This window comes from Octopus sinensis, linkage group LG7 (genome assembly GCF_006345805.1).
Source record: "Octopus sinensis linkage group LG7, ASM634580v1, whole genome shotgun sequence".
NCBI classification, from domain to species: Eukaryota; Metazoa; Mollusca; class Cephalopoda; order Octopoda; family Octopodidae; genus Octopus; species Octopus sinensis.
In genome coordinates, this window is record NC_043003.1 from 51,541,286 (window position 1) to 51,558,421 (window position 17,136).

The 17,136-nt window shown below is 37.7% G+C and overlaps 1 protein-coding gene across 7 annotated transcripts in view; it reads right to left on the reverse strand.

Moving 5' to 3' along the window:
• The window catches only part of LOC115213837 (membralin), a 93,907-nt gene that overhangs the window by 5,583 nt on the left and 71,188 nt on the right, over positions 1 to 17,136 (reverse strand). For 6 of the 7 annotated variants that reach the window (XM_036504758.1, XM_029782765.2, XM_029782762.2 and 3 more), the window contains 4 exons: positions 11,871 to 11,993; positions 8,018 to 8,118; positions 6,186 to 6,243; positions 5,164 to 5,247 (listed from right to left, as the gene is read on the reverse strand). In XM_036504758.1, the coding sequence (XP_036360651.1) occupies positions 5,164 to 5,247; positions 6,186 to 6,243; positions 8,018 to 8,118; positions 11,871 to 11,993 (366 nt within the window). The remainder of the gene's footprint in view (positions 1 to 5,163; positions 5,248 to 6,185; positions 6,244 to 8,017; positions 8,119 to 11,870; positions 11,994 to 17,136) is intronic. The other variant, XM_029782764.2, reaches the window with a different exon arrangement.

Consider the following 17,136-nt stretch of genomic DNA (forward strand, 5'->3'; position numbering starts at 1 on the left):
TTCACTCATAAGGCATTGGTTGGCCCAGGACTATAGTAGAAGACACTTGTCCAAGGTGTCTTACAGTAGGGCTGAACCTGAATCCATGTGATTGCTATGTGAGCCTCTTAACTACACAACCATGCTTGAACAAAAACAGCACCAAGAACTCACAGTCAGTAAGAAGCTGTTGGATCAATTGAAAGTTGATGAAAACGTTCTGAAAATATGTCATAACTGATGACATGTGGGTGTATGGCTTGTAACTGTGGCCAAAAACCAAAGTACATCAGAGCTACTCAAAAGTGGCAGCGTGGCTGTGTGGTTAGAAGTTTGCTTCCCAACCCCATGGTTCTGTATTCATCCCCATTGCGTGGTACTTTGGGCAAGTGTTTTCTATGGCTTCCAGCTGACCAAAGCCTTGTGAATAGATTTTGTAGACAGAAACCCATTGTGTGTGTGTGTGTGTGTGTGTACGCGCATGTCATTGTTTGTCCTCCATCACTGCTTGACAATTGATGTTGGTGTGTGTACATAACATAGCGGTTCGGCAAGAGACCGATAGAATAAGTACAAGACTTTAAAAATATAAAAAAAGAAATAAGTACTTGGATTGATTCATTTGACTAAAACTTCTTCAAGGCAGTGCCCCAGCATGGCTGCAATTTAATGACTGAAACAAGATAAAAGATAGATGATGATGATGACTGCTTTTGACTGGAACATCATTCACCTGACTATCAAGTTTAGAAGATAAGGGAGTCGTCCTGAAGTATTTCTGATAAGCAGTGTGAAGGAAATCTGGATGTTGCATTATAAGAATGCAACATCAACTCATGCTTCAGTCCATATCTGTGGTTTTTTCAGTAAAGCACGAAAGGACTCTCCAACCTCCAACTTCCCTCCTCTCCAAATTAGACCTCCACAAACTTTTTTGTTTCAGATGTTGACTCTGAATAGCTAACTAGTTTAGAAGCTAGAAGAGATCAAAGGAAATTTGTACAAGAAATGCATGCTGTCCCTGGAAACATATTAGAAAGAGCACTGGGAGTAGTGTATCAAGAGTGGAGGGAGCTAGTTTGGAGACAAGTCTCATTTAATTCTAAGTAAAGCAATAAATTAGTTTTTTTCTTTAAAATATATGGTTCCTTTTTCGACAAACCTTATATCTACATTACTGAAAAAGTAACATCACTTTTGTGTGTGCATGTGTGTATGCTTTGACCGTCATGTTCAACAATAGTTTGAAGGCAATAATCTCCAACATCTTTTTGTAATGGTGTCTGTGCTTGTGTAGGATTTCCTAGAAATCGATTTACTTTGGTACTCCCATTCTGATAACATTACTTTCATTTTATATTATTTGCGTTTATCATGGAGTGCATTTATAAGGAGAGGGATTTTAGGTTTTCGAAGAAATCTAATGAGAAACATTCAAATTCCTTTGATAAAAATTATATGATAAATACTTTATTTTACTTAATTTTTTTCCAAATTCTTACACGTTGTACTATCAGTAATGAAATTAACCTTTCTGTGCATTATTTTACTTCTCTGTGAAGATATACATTTTTAGGGAGTGTTACTTTTGTTCCAGTGAGAAAACTTTTTTCTTTATTACTATTACAGATGCAAATGTAGCTGTTTGTTTCCCAAACACATATTTTCTGGTTCAGTCTCACTGCATGGCGCCTTGGGCAAGTGTCTTCAGCTATAATCCCAGGTTAATCAAAGCCTTTTGAGTGGATTTTATAGGCAGAAACTGAAAGAAACCTGTCATATATCAATACTTTAAGCCCACTTTTCTATGCTTGCATGAGGTAGATTTTCTATGGCTGGGTGCTTGTTGCCAATCCTCACCTGTTTCCAAGTAAGAGAATATTTCTCTATCACCAGATATTCTCACAGAATATTGGAAAACAAATGACACTACTTCTATGATAGCGAAAATCATTTTACAACTATCACACGTTGTCAAGACAAAAGACACACACACACACACATAAAAGGCTTCTTTAGGTTATCATTTACCAAATCTACTTGTCTTGACATTGCATGGTAGTTGTAAATGATTGTCACTGTATTACAAGCGGTATCATTCATTTTCAATACTCTGCAGATTGGAGCCTGGTGCAGCCATCTGGTTCACCAGACCTCAGTCAAATCATCCAACCCATGCTAGCATGGAAAGCGGATGTTAAACGATGACGATGATGATGCAAGAACATGTCTGGCCAAAAGAAATATTACTTTACTTAGAAACAGTTGGAGGTTGGCAACAGGAAGGGCATCTGGCTGACCCATGGAAGTACAGAAAAGTTGACATTAGAGGATGATGATGATGAAGATGATGTAACAAGTGATAAGAAATTTTTTTTTACTGTCAGCAACACATTGCTAAGTGCCATAATTAGCTCTTATTATATACTGTTGGGTCAAGCCAGACTTTTAATTTCCTATAGATAATGGATTCAGAAACAGCAGGCATTCAACCTGCAACTGGAAGAAATAGTAGCAAATGGTTTGATATTGTTTTCTATAACATGATCATTTGCAAAGAATTAGTCAATAGAATCAGGACTATGATCCATTGTTCTTTGTACTTTTGTTCCTAAGAGGAAAGAAATTTTGGAATGTGATGCACATGGGTGTGAATTAATAAAAGAATGCTGAAGGAGTATAATGCATACAAGCGGATGCATAGAGCGAATGATTTTAAATGTTTCAGTTAAGAGGCAGATGATCACAAGAATACATTTTCAAAAGCCATTGCAATAAAGACTAACATCTCCAATGGGTTGGAAAGAAGAAGAAAGAACTAAGAGTAAAATGCTATCGAGGTTTGAAGGATCAAATGCAAAGTGACAATCTTAATGGTTGTAATGATAGTTATGATATGCTTCCAAAATCCTTCATTAAGGAACTTAGGTTCTACAAAAAAAAAAAACCTTGATGCTCTTATCAATTCTGCACTTGAAGAAATTAACATATTTGATGGAGAAACCAGTTGCAAAAGCATTGATACCCACAAAGGAGACAAAATGTGTGCAATTTTCCAATGCAGTTGCTAAACAACTGTAATTCTGATTAAGTGACCCCAATCCCACTGCAGACTTTAACCTTGAAAAAAGAAAGTGTTGTTATGCCACTCCAGAATTTGAATAAGGCTACTAGGTCTTGTAATGAAACAAGAATTCAAATAACTCAATTACATGAATGCATGGTTGAAGACAACAATATACAAACATACTACTACACCATGAACTAAAGGGAGTATTACTCTGTTACTGTGCCTCTCACCCTGATATAATTACAGCTTCCAACCTGAGCGGTTTTCACAATGATAGTCAATAAATCTAAATGTCAATCATTAAGTAAAATAGGTTGGACTGACTTATTTGTTATGGATATAAGTAGCTCAGTCACAAATTACACCAAGTATTGCAAGTTTAAGGACAATGTTGAAAAAAGAGAAAAATAACAAACAATGTATACACTAAAGATTTCCAATGTTTAACTTATATAACTTTCAGACCAACCAGATTTTTTAATTCAGATATATATATATACATATATCCCCAAGAGTACACAAGAGAGACAGAGACAGGCAGAAACAAGAAAAATGCCACTTGTATTTGAACACTATGCAAATATTCTTTTAAAAAACTTTTCTTTTAATTTTTCCAAAACTTAATTGTTTTCCATACTTACAGTTGAAAAAGTCTCAATGACTGAAACTGATACTGAAATGTTTTTTATAAAATTATTTTAGCATTTTCTACCTTGACATTTTTTCCCATTCCCCCTCCTTAACTCCTTTGTTCCTCTTTTTCTCTCTCTTCTCTTCTCACGTGACCCATAGGCCAGACTGCTAGCCTTCTTTTTGCGTCTGACTGTGGTCACTGCCACATCGATACTTTTCCCTGTGTTTGTGAAAGTTTTGTATCTCTGCCGTAGGCTTCATTTTCACACACGCCAGCTAAATTCAATTCGTCCCCAGTCGAAAGACACCTGTTGTTATGTCCTGTTATTATTATTATTTTTAATTGTATTTTGTATTTATATTCGTGTAACATCGTCTGTTTTTCTGTCCTTGTTTTCGTATACATTCGATGCTTTCTTCCAAGGAATCTAATACTCTTAGCTTAGTTTTTCCTTGGGGCTAGCCAGATTGGAGCAATCTCAAGATTAATCAGCCGAAATTGCGAGGATGATCTGACGATAGAAAGCTTCAAATGACCCGTCCTTGTTTTCTTTGTATCGTCTATCTGGATGTTTTGTTGTCCCTTTTTGTATCACCTAGTTGTCCGGATGTTTTGCGTTCTTATCCCATTTTGTACTTTATATATATATATACATACATGTATTTTCATACTTATAACATTTCACTCTAAATCATTAATCTGTATCATCAACAGCTGCTGAGCACATTTTCAGCTAGTGTTAAAGATAAGTGAACTAAATTGCACTGAAGGAGTGACAAGTATGAAGATGTGAAGAAGAGAGAGATGTTTAGAAGACAAGACAAATAGGGAACTGTATTAACAGCATCGATAATAGTGAAAATGGTAGTAGAGATGATGATGTCAAGGACAGCTGCAAAGGCAATAATTCTTTCTATTTTAGGCACAAAGCCTGAAATTTTGGGAGGAGGAGTACGGCTGATTACATCAATCCCAGTGCTTAACTAGTACTTATTTTATCAACTCTGAAAAAAAAATGAAAGGAAAAGCCGTTCTTGGTGGAATTTGAACTCAGAATGTAGCAATGGGCAAAATGCCACTAAGCATGCTACCAGTTCTGCCAGTTTGCCACCTTTAGAAAGGCAATAAGAATAGCAGTGGTTAGGAGTTCTCTTTTACAAACACAAATCTGAACAGACAGGAATAGAATCATTGCCACCACCTACTATCATTATTAAAGACTGGAATGGTATTAAGACAGTGAGCTGGCAGAATCGTTAGCATGCCAGGTAGAATGCTTAGTGGCATTTCGTCCACCTTGACATTCTGAGTTTAAATTCCGCTGAGGTTGACTTTCATCCTTTCGGAGTCAATAAAATAAGTGCTAGTTGAACATGGGGCGATGTAATCAACTCATCCCCTCCCACCAAATTGCTGCCTTTGTGGCAAAATTTGAAGCCAATTATTAAAGACTGGAACGACTGAGGCGATGTCTACTTACCAACAAGTGCCAGAATGACGGTTAGCAGGGGTGCTGCTGGGAAGGCTATTGTTACATTCATCTCCAACATCTGAAGAAGGTCTACTGAAAAAACAAGAAGTTTTCAAAAAATTAAACAAATAACCTCAAATGAGAAACAGAACGTCAAGGAATTTCACCTCTGAGTTTCTTACATGAGAAGGTGGTATATCTAGAATTTTCTCAGGAGACGTCAATGACAAGTCTTTCGCATTTCTCAGTTGTTCTGGATTTGGTGATTGTAGTAAGATATTTAAGGAAGTTATGGCCATTACATTGATAGGTTGAATTTCTGTGTAGAAATTTCACACAGAATGAAGACTCATTCATTGGCTTAGTCTATCTTATTCACCTCCACTGATGACACCACGCCAGTCATTGAATCATGCAAGAATAGACCAGATCCAAACACACACACACAGACATTTTCTCTCTCTCTCTCTAAATATTACAACATCAAGGCCTGAGCACAGCACTTATTTTCAACAGGTATTTTGTTGATAGCATTAAAAATATAAATGCCAGCACTGAATCTTATTGAGTAAATATGCCATTTGATAGCTAATGATAGAGATTTTACATGACCATACGATCTGATAGAAATAAGAGCCAAATCTTCCTCAAATCACAACCAAGTATCTTAGGAAGTGACAACCTACAACTGAAAAACAACACATCCACTAACATAAACACCATTACCCAATATGAGAACAGCATCTATATGCCCATTTGACCTGCTGTAAATAGCAGCCCCCCAAAAAAGAAGACAATATATTGAGGAATGCAGGAATGTCTGAATGCAAGGCAACATGATCATGGCAAGAATGTCTTTCATCATAGGTTTACTAGATTAGGGGATGATCTAGGTATCAATAAATTACTTCAGTTAAGTCATATTTTATGAGAATGAACTGCAATATGCTATCTTCACCACTTCAGGGAGGATTGATAAAATTAGAACTGGCTGAGGATAAAGAGAAAGCAAAATATATTGACTGACTTACCTATAAACATAAAAATCTGTCGATGTGAATATCGTAGGAGGGTTGACACAGATACTGTCTGTTGAGAGAAGAAAACATACAATATTTAGACAACCTCAAAAGCATAAATAGATTTGAGTATAAAGTGCTGAACTATTAACTGCATGGTCATGAACTCAAACCTTAACTATAGCAGCTGTTTAGTTGCACTTCCAGCTGCTAGTATGAAAGAGGTTCTGCTCTTCACGGATGACTGATTAAAGGTTAGAAGAACAGTCTCTCCAACATGATACAAATGTCCCAATTTATAAACACTATCTAGATGCAGGCCTGGTTGTGTGGTTGAGAAGCTTGCTTCCTTACCATGTGGTCTTGGGTTCAGTCCCACTGTGCAGCACCTCAGGCAAGTGTCTTTTACTACAGCTCCAAACCAACCAAAGCCTTGAGAGTGGACTTGGTGCACAGAAACTGAAAGAAGCCTGTTCTGTGTGTGTGTGTATGTGTGTGTGAATGATCTTGTGTAGACCATGGTGGTTATAAATGAGCATCATTGCCATATAAGTGAGGTTATTCATTCCTAGTCTTCTGTAAAAAAACATCTAGGAATGGGGAAAATATTACCTTGCTTGGAAACAGGCAAAGGTTGGTGATCCAACCAGAGAAAATCTATCTCAACAAATCTTGTTTGACTCTTGCAAGCACAGAAAGTGGATGTTCAATGATGAGGATATTCAGATCCTACTGATACACAAATAAGGATCTTGACAAGTGAAGAAAACTCAGTGTAAAAATTGCTTTAGCTGAAAAATTTGGGTTCCAGAAGCATCAGTTTTGCCCAAAGAACCATTGTTAGATAATATTAAACCAAACAGGAGAAATGTTCGCAGAGACTCCTTCCAAGTAGTGGTCAACCAAAGAGTTGAGTGAAGATGTGACTTCATTCACTTGCATCATCATTACCATTATCATCATTCGTTATAATAAGGTCATGTATATTTACTCATACCAATATCTAATGCAGACATTGTCAATTAAACATATATATGCAAAAGAAAAATTATTAACATGAAACAATTAATCAGATAGCTTTATATTATTTTATATCAATCCATATCAAATCTCAATAGTACACACACTTGACCAAAAACTGTTTCTACTTAATTCAAAAGAAACCATCCATTGTACATTCAGTTGACCCACAAAAACCACATATTGCTTCCTCTACAGTTCTACACATACCAACCCACTATATTTACTACAATTCTATAAAAACATAGCACCCACTCAAGTCTCACATGCCACTGTATTTCCTCTACTCTCATATTTCATACAGTTCTACATCAATTGTTCCAGTGTATTTTTCAGTTTTTTTCCCCATCTACACAAAACTCCTTTTTTTTCATTTAGAAGTATTCATTTTTTATTTAAAAATTCATTTCTATATGTGATTCTTTCATTTTAATTCCTCTAAGCCCAGAATGAGACAACTAAGTGCAGCTGTTTGTATGTTGACAATTTAGCACAGCTGACTGAACATTCACCCTGTTTGGAGACAGTACTTTTTGATGCTGGAGGAAAACACACATGCAGAGGGAGAGAGAGAGATTAAAACATCTGATGTCAAATAAGCTATCACTGAATTAGTGAAACCAAACAGGTGTCAAAAGCCAGCTGTGCCAAAATGTCTTGTACTCATCTCACCCAAATCAAACTCAAACTAATCATCACTGCTCTGCCCAACAAGTGTTTGTATTAGCTGTATGTGCTTTTAGTCTCTGAAGGATGCTATGCAAAATAAAGAACTGTTCATGCACAGGAATAAATAGCAAGGTGGGGTATAGTAAGAAACTTACAAACAGAAACATAATGAGCGCAGCAGCCATGTAAGAAGAACGAGTCATCCACATACTGACAAACTTGTAGTGTTCTCCTGTTACTACATTGCGTAGGAAACCTGCAGAAAAGACAAGCAGAACAGATATTAAACATGAATAAAATGATCAACAATATGTGGGTCACAAATGTTCTAAGCACATACTCATTTTAGGCCAACAATATAGAAGTCATAGAGGTTCTAGTGGCATATTCCATTAGAAACAAGAAAAACATTTATCAATACAACAAAGTTCACATGTTCCATCTTTGAGAATGTTTGAACCAAGCATTGACTCAACACTCCTCAGCAAATCAATTCCCCATGTCTATTTTTGCTGCATAGAACAATTTATAACCAAGGGCATTCCAGGCATTACTAATTCATTCTTTCCTCAAACATAGTAAATCCAGGATAACATTAACCAACAAACCTTTTCTTATTGTCCAGACTAATTCGCCCAACATTCTCTAATGTGTCTTTCCTCTTCTGTTTAGGGTGGTAGGATGTGATTGCATATGTGGATATGTAATGCTTAAGGGTGTTAAATACTTCAGCTTTGCATAGTTAAACTACTGACTTGTAGTGAGGGTCTCATTAGGCTAAAGGCCAAAGGATAAAACTGAAATAAAACTAGGTGCAGGCGTGGCTGTGTAGTAAGAAGCTCGCTTCCCAGCGACATAGTTCCAGGTTCAGGCCTACTGTATGGCACTTTGGGCAAGTGTCTTCTACAATAGCCTTGATATATATATATATATATATATATATATAACATTATTGGTGAATTGAAGAAATGGAGCTGAACGCAGATTGAACAGAAATCGTTTTATTTCATTCTACACGTGTTTCGAAAGGCACAAATTACCAAAATCCGATTGAATAATGGGACCATATTGTGTCTTTCTCTTCAGGAAGAAAAAAGGGAAATCCGTTGGAAAAACAAAAACAGAACAGAGGCAGAGCAAAAAAACAATCGAACTGTGCTCCTAAGAGCCCATGGCGAAACTGTTTATCAGTGTATGTGAGAACCGGTGGCTGAAGAATTCAACAGGTCAGGCATCGGTCAAACATGTGGGTGAGGGTGTATAGATGTTCTTTGTGACCGAGAATAAAGTTCTGACTATTTAAAGAATATTGGATGTTTTATAAGGGGCGAGAAAAAATCTACTTAGAGACGTGTGTGTGTGTATACACACACACACGTCTCTAAGTAGATTTTTTCTCGCCCCTTATAAAACATCCAATATTCTTTAAATAGTCAGAATTTTATTCTCGTCACAAAGAACATCTATACACCCTCACCCACATGTTTGACCGATGCCTGACCTGTTGAATTCTTCAGCCACCGGTTCTCAACATACACTGATAAACAGTTTCGCCATGGGCTCTTAGGAGCACAGTTCGATTGTTTTTTGCTCTGCCTCTGTTCTGTTTTTGTTTTTCCAACGGATTTCCCTTTTTTCTTCCTGAAGAGAAAGACACAATATGGTCCCATTATTCAATCGGATTTTGGTAATTTGTGCCTTTCGAAACACGTGTAGAATGAAATAAAACGATTTCTGTTCAATCTGCGTTCAGCTCCATTTCTTCAATTCACCAATAATGTTTTAATTTCAATTATCCGCACCAACGCACGGTTGCAACGCCAGATGGTTGTACCTCCAACCGTGCTGTTCACTGCTGTGATTTTTGCTACTAAGGTATCGGTTAAACTTTGATTAATCTACTACAAGATTATTCATCTTTCTATTTCACATAATATATATATATATATATATATATATATATATATACACACACACACATACATACAAGTGTGTGTGTGTCTGTGTTTGTCCCCCACCATTGCTTGACAACTGATGCTGGTGTGTTTATGTTCCCGTAACTTAGTGGTTTGGCAAAAAAGACCAATAAAATAAGTAACAGGCTTACAAAGAATAAGTCCTGGGGTCATTTTCTTTGACTAACACCTTTTAGAGTTATGCTCCAGCATGGCTGAAGTCAAATGACTGAAACAAGCAAAAGAATAAAAGAAAGAATACCATACAGTAACACATTGTGGGGGGAATGTTTGTCTGGAACCTCGGACATCTTTTGACCACCTGCTATAGGGACCACAACTCTTACCAATTTTGACTTGTTCTTGCCAGTGAGAAACTTTTGTAGCTCACTAAATGAGTATTGCTATCATCATTTAAGGTCCGTTTTCCATGCTGGCATGGGTTGGGCAGTTTGACAGGAGCTGGCAAGCCAGGAGCAACACCAGATTCCAGTTGTGAGTTTTGGTTTGGTTTCTACAGATGGAAGCCCTTTCTAACACCAACCAGTTTACAGAGTGTATAAGTTGCTATTTATGTAGCATCATCACCAGTGCATTTTATATGGCACCAGCACCATTGCCCTTCATGGGCAAATATTACCAAGGTGGTTTTAGGTTATCAATTCTGTTCTGTTGTGGTGGGCAGGTCATCTTGAGTAGAGCAATCATCATCATCATCGTTTAGTGTCCGTTTTCCATGCTAGCATGGGTTGGACGGTTCAACTGGGGTCTGTGAAGCCAGAAGGCTTCATCAGGCTCAGTCAGATCTGGCAGAGTTTCTACAGCTGGATGCCCTTCCTAACGCCAACCACTCCGTGAGTGTAGTGGGTGCTTTTTACGTGCCACCCGCACAGGTGCCAGACAGAGCTGGCAAACGGCCACGAACGGATGGTGCTTTTTATGTGCCACTGGCACGGGGCCAGGCGAGGCTGGCAACAGACACGAATGGATGGTGCTTTTTACGTGCCACCGGCATATATGTATGTACCATATATCTCAGTCCTTTACCATCTCTTTTGAAAGGCTCAGCATTTTGTGATTGGCCTTTAAAAGCTAATAACTCTCCTGCAACAAGCCTTCATAATTATGTACATCTACTCTTTCAAAGAGATTCCTGGTGAGCGGCAGATATTCATGATTGCTAAAGATAGCTGAGAGTGTGTGATTTAATGGAAATTTGGCTGTTATATCAAGCAAGTCAAGTGGCCATGTAGGTGCTCACTCACTGATTCATACAACAAACATTTGTTTCACGTGGAAGAAAATTAATTATGCAGTACACTGTAATGTTTAGCTACGTAAATTTAACCATGTTCTAAAAGTAATTTTGAGAGTAGTAGGCATGGACGTAGTTAAGAAGTTTGCTTCCAAATCACAATGTTTTAGGTTTGGTCCCACTGTATGGTACTTTGGGTAAGTATTTTCTACTATAGCCCTGAACCAACCAAAGCCTTGTGAGTAAATCTGGTAGATGGAAACTGAAACTGTATACAAGTCTTATTTTCAATAACTTTTTTATGTGGTAACTCTTAGTAAGTACTCTCATGTTTTTTTTTGTTTTCAAGTTATTTAGTTACAGATGGGAACAGTGGCCAGTGAGTTTTGCAGCCCTTCTCAAAATAATGAAATTAGTATTCAGATTCAACTTTCATTCATTGACCATATTTTCCCTATAGGAAAATCATGATCAGGAATCAAGTCAGCAAAAAAAAAGGATCTATATGGTTGCTTGACATTTTAGAAATAACAGCCAAAATCACCCACAAATTGTTCCCTATCAGCTTAAAAATACAAACACACATCACCTCAATACAATGTGGGACAGCGATAAGAGACGAGAAGGAGGCAAGGACTCATACTATGGCTCATACTGTGAACGCAAATGGGTTGAATGAAGCTGATTATGATGGTGCTTTGCTTGAAATTTAAAAGAATGAGATGATTAAAATTGGAACTAGTGTGCTATACAAGAGCGCATAGCAATAAAAGCTGAAACAGTTCAAAAGGTATTTACCTTTGTTATCTTCTTGCTCGGCCAGTTGTTTGATACTAGCCATTAGGATATCATCATAACCCAAGAATTCTTCCAGAAGAAACCGTGTAAAGCTGTCTCCAAAGCATTCATCCTTTAAAGGATCTAAAGAGGAGAGAAAATGTAGAATATTTAGTCACAGAAAACATACAGACAAAGGGAAAAAGAAAACCAAAGATTAGTAAAACATCAGAAATATAGTCTTTCAAGATATTTAGGCGTAGGAGTGGCTGTGTGGTAAGTAGCTTGCTTACAAACCACATGGTTCCGGGTTCAGTCCCACTGCGAGGCACCTTGGGCAAGTGTCTTCTACTATAGCCTCAGTCCGACCAAAGCCTTGTGAGTGGATTTGGTAGACGGAAACTGAAAGAAGCCCGTCATATATATGTATATGTGCGTGTTTGTGTGCCTGTGTTTGTCCCCGCAACATCGCTTGACAACCGATGCTGGTGTGTTTATGTCTCCATAACTTAGTGGTTCGACAAAAAAGAGACCGATAAAATAAGTACTAGGCTTACAAAGAATAAGTCCTGGGGTCGATTTGATCGACTAAAGGCAGTGCTCCAGCATGGCTACAGTCACATGACTGAAACAAGTAAAAGAGTATATATATATAATAATAGTTATCGCCATACTAATATGGCATTCTTATAAAAATAAGAATAAAGCTGTCCGCTTATTAGCTCATGGAGCTAATAAGCGGACAGCTTTATTCTTATTTTTATAAGAATGCCATATTAGTATGGCGATAACTATTATTTTCCGGAAACGCTGCCGTTGTTCTCTTTTAGAGAGACTTAGTAATTTTAATATTTCTATTATTGAAAACAAGTGGATGTATTCCACCGAAGCTAGGTAAATAAAACCTTCGAACAGAGATTGTCAGAAGCGACACCTACTGGTCTGGCTACGCTGCATTGAAAAGGGGCAATACCCCGAAACGCGTCTGTAGCTGCCGGTCAAGTAGTGTGGAGCGACTGACCTCCCTTGTTCGAAGGTTATATGGATACAGTTTGTGTATCAAATAGCTAACTTAAGGCGATGGCCTCATGGAGCTAATAAGCGGACAGCTTTATTCTTATTTTTATAAGAATGCCATATTAGTATGGCGATAACTATTATTTTCCGGAAACGCTGCCGTTGTTCTCTTTTAGAGAGACTTAGTAATTTTAATATTTATATATATATATCATCATCATCGTAGACACACACACACACACACACACAAACAACTACATGATCGTTCAGACAAAGTAGAAGGGTTAGTACACAGCTTTTGTAGGTCCTGCAAAATGGTGAACTGTGGTTAAGTTTGAATTTCTGCAGGTGGTTGCCAGTAGGAAAATATTGATAAGAATGTACTAAGGAAGGGACTTTTATAAGGCTGTTCAACCAGTAAGAAACAGCCAAATCTCTCAATACTGTTAAAAATAATGAAAGACATATTTGATGATTATGGATAGAAAAGTGTTGTTCATTGGTCACAGGAAGAAGTTTCATTAACCCTTTAGTGTTCGCATTATTCTGCCAAAATGAATGCTTCTTCATCCACATTGTTTTGAATTAATCATGCATTATCTTGTAGCTATGAGATTTTGATGAGGTAGCTGTTAATGTTTAAAGCGATATTGTAGGGTTGGTGTGAGAGACCAGATATGGCTAGTTTGAACATAAAACAGGCAGAAAATTTTTGGCCGGATATGGCCGGTTTAAACGCTAAAGGTTTAAGGTTCACCTGGGGTTAAACAATAACCACACACAACAGCCAGCTAACAAAGGAATTTCTCTATCAGTTATAGGCAACTTTCTGAACTTTTAACCATTAAAACAATAAACATACTCAGTGCATCAAGGGAAGGCATTTATTCTTTATAAGTTAACAATATAAAAGTCAGATGCTCTAGTGGTATATTCCACTAGAAACAAACAAGAGGAAATATCTGTCAATACAATAAAGTTCACATGTTCCATCTTTGAGAAGGTTTGAACCAAGCACTGATTCAACATTCCTCAGCAAATCAATTCCTGTCCCATCCATTTTCACCCTATAGATCAGTAGCTATCGTGTAACCTTAATCAGCTTTCACTTGTTAGTGTTTAATCTGGCCATATCTAGCCAAATATTTTACTTGTGTTTTATGCTAAAACTGACCAGATCCAACATCTCACACCTAACCTACAATGTCATTCTAAAAATATACAAAAACACCAATTGAAATCTTGAAGCTACACGATAATGTGTGATTAATTCAAAACAATGTGAATATATAAGCAATATATTTGACTAAGAAATCTGAATGCTAAAGAGTTAATCAGATTTATGACATTACTAATTCTTCCTTTTCATAAACATAATGAAATGGTAAATGGTTTACAATACAAAAGAAATCATTTTAAACTTGCTAAAATAATATTCGTAGTGGTTTACACGATTGGAATTATAATTTCAAAGTGCTTCATAGTGTCATAGTGAAAATTTGATCAAAGATTTTGCAACCAAAAGAAAAAAAAAAAAAAAAAAAACAAACAAACTCAAATATAAATAAAGTAGAAGTATACACAAATAAACGTTATTTTCAATCTTACTGTTATTTTTGTTTCATTTTTAAAAATAGAAATTTATTTTATGGTTAATCATTGTTTATATTTTGAATTATATAGATATGGGTGCACCAAAAGAATATTGAGCGCTTAGGGCCTACCCACCTCTATACACTTTTACAAAGACTCTGTTCCTTAGATTAGATAATTGCTTATCACCCTCACCCAAGTCCTCCAGTCGTGGTCATCACCCATTTTCTGTCCTTTATCCCCAAGTTTGAATAACAAATATTTTGGCACAGCCATTTTGGTGTCACTGACTTGACATCAGATATTTTATCTTAATGTTTCTCTCTCTGTTTGTGTCTGAGTAGTGAAAGTGTGTGGCTTAGTGGTTAGAGTACTCAGCTCACAGTCGTAAGGTCATGGCATTCAATTCCCACTGGAGGTGCGTTGTCTCTTTGGGCAAGATGCTTTACTTCACACCTCTCCAGTCCATTCAGCTGGCAAAAATGAGTCTTACCTGTAATTCAAAGGGCCAGTCTTATCACACTCTTTGTGGAATACTCAGCCACTGGCATATTAATTTCACAAGCAGGTTGTTCTATTGATCAGATTAACTGGAACATTCAGTCATAATCGATCAAGTTTTCAGAAGGTGAGAGAACAAACCACCTGGAATTAGCAACTGGGTATAAAATTGAGATTGTAAGATTTTTTAAATTTTATCTTACAGTCTGGAGGAAATAGCAGTGCCCATGACCTTTTGCAAGGCCTTTTAAGATTGATCAGAGCAAGGAAAAAAGGTCTCCTCTAACTGGACATTTGACTCAAATGCTTGCAATAGAATGGACTTTGCTAAAGGCATCCAAGGTGTCAGGTGGTGGTGTATACATAATGGATTAAGTCTACCTTTCAAGTAGGCCATGAACTAAGAAAATAAAGAACTGGAACAAATACAAAAAGATATCCAGTTCAATGTCCTTACAATTCTAATTCATCATCCTCAATTTGTACGTTTTCTTTATCGACCCTGAAAGGATGAAATGCAAAGTTGATCTTGGCAGGTTTCAATTCAGAGAAAGCAGAGTATCAAATACCACTTGCCATTTTATCTGACACTCTTAATGACAAACCCAATTTACCATTAAGATTGATTACTTGTTGATAATTATAATTCACTGGTTCTAATTAGGTTATACAATTTATCGATCTTGGAGACTTGTCGGACTATCATCATCATCATCATCGTTTAACGCCCGTTGTCCATGCTAGCATGGGTTGGACGGTTCGACCGGGGATCTGGGAAGCCAGAAGGCTGCACCAGGCTCCAGTCTTATCTGGCAGTGTTTCTACAGCTGGATGCCCTTCCTAACGCTAACCACTCCGTGAGTGTAGTGGGTGCTTTTTACGTGCCACCTGCACAGGTGCCAGGCGAGGCTGGCAACGGCCACGGTCGGATTGGTGTATTTTATGTGCCACCGGCACGGAAGCCAGATGAGTCGGAGCTGGCATCGGCCACGAGTCGGATAGTGCTTTTTACGTACCACCAGACCAGGGATCCTGGCTGGTTCAATTCGATTTCGATTTCGATTGCCCCAACATGTTTTCGCAAGCAAGGGGGTTGGCATGGGTGCCTGTCGTACAGTCAGGTTGGTGTATTTTACGTGCCACCGGCACGGAAGCCAGTGGAGGCGGCGCTGGCATTGGCCACGAGTCGGATAGTGCTTTTTACGTACCACCAGACCAGGGATCCTGGCTGGTTCAATTCGATTTCGATTTCGCTTGCCCCAACATGTCTTCGCAAGCAAGGGGGTTGGCATGGGTGCCTGTCGTACGGTCAGATTGGTGTATTTTACGTGCCACCGGCCCGGAAGCCAGTGGAGGCGGCGCTGGCATAGGCCACGAGTCGGATAGTGCTTTTTACGTACCACCAGACCAGGGATCCTGGCTGGTTCAATTCGATTTTGATTTCGATGTGCCATATAAACAACAGGGAGGTGTGTAAGTCAGGCAGGCAGGTGCTCTGTTGTGTAAATGGTAATGTGGTCACCAAGTGGGCTTCAGGCATTTTTCAATACATGACAACCTCTGTCTAATCCTTCTACACTTTAATTGCTACTACAATCAATGGCTTCTGTTCTGGCTGTCTTTCTCCCCAATGATCCCTGGCATTCTATCCACCACTAACCATTTTTACCCAATCAACCATCTGAAATCCCCCCCCCCTTTTTTTGTGTTAAAAAAATTTTTTTTTTATTTGCTGAAGGTGCCAGTTTAGAAATGTTCTAACTTCAAACAGCCATATCAATCTTACCAGCCTCTTGAGAATATCTACAAAGTTAATAGACACTGTCCCTTTCTCCTAAAGGAGGTATTGAATATTGACAGTGGTCATAGCTTAGTTTTAGTTTCATGATTAAAATTTCTCCTAAGTAATCAAAGTTAAAGTAAAATATCAAGTAAAAATGGAGGAATGAGAGAGACAGCCTAGAACTGAACCTTCTAATAGTGTGTACTTGCATTTAGGTGGTCCAGGCTACTGAACAAATGTCTCTGTGAACCAAAATCTAATTCATTTGAATTATATTATATACAGGATTAAGACAGCAAAATCATTGGTGTCCCAGACAAATACTTAACAGTATTTTTTGTTTTCCTCTTTATGTTCTTAGTTAAAAAATTTTGCCTTTCATCCTTTCAGGGT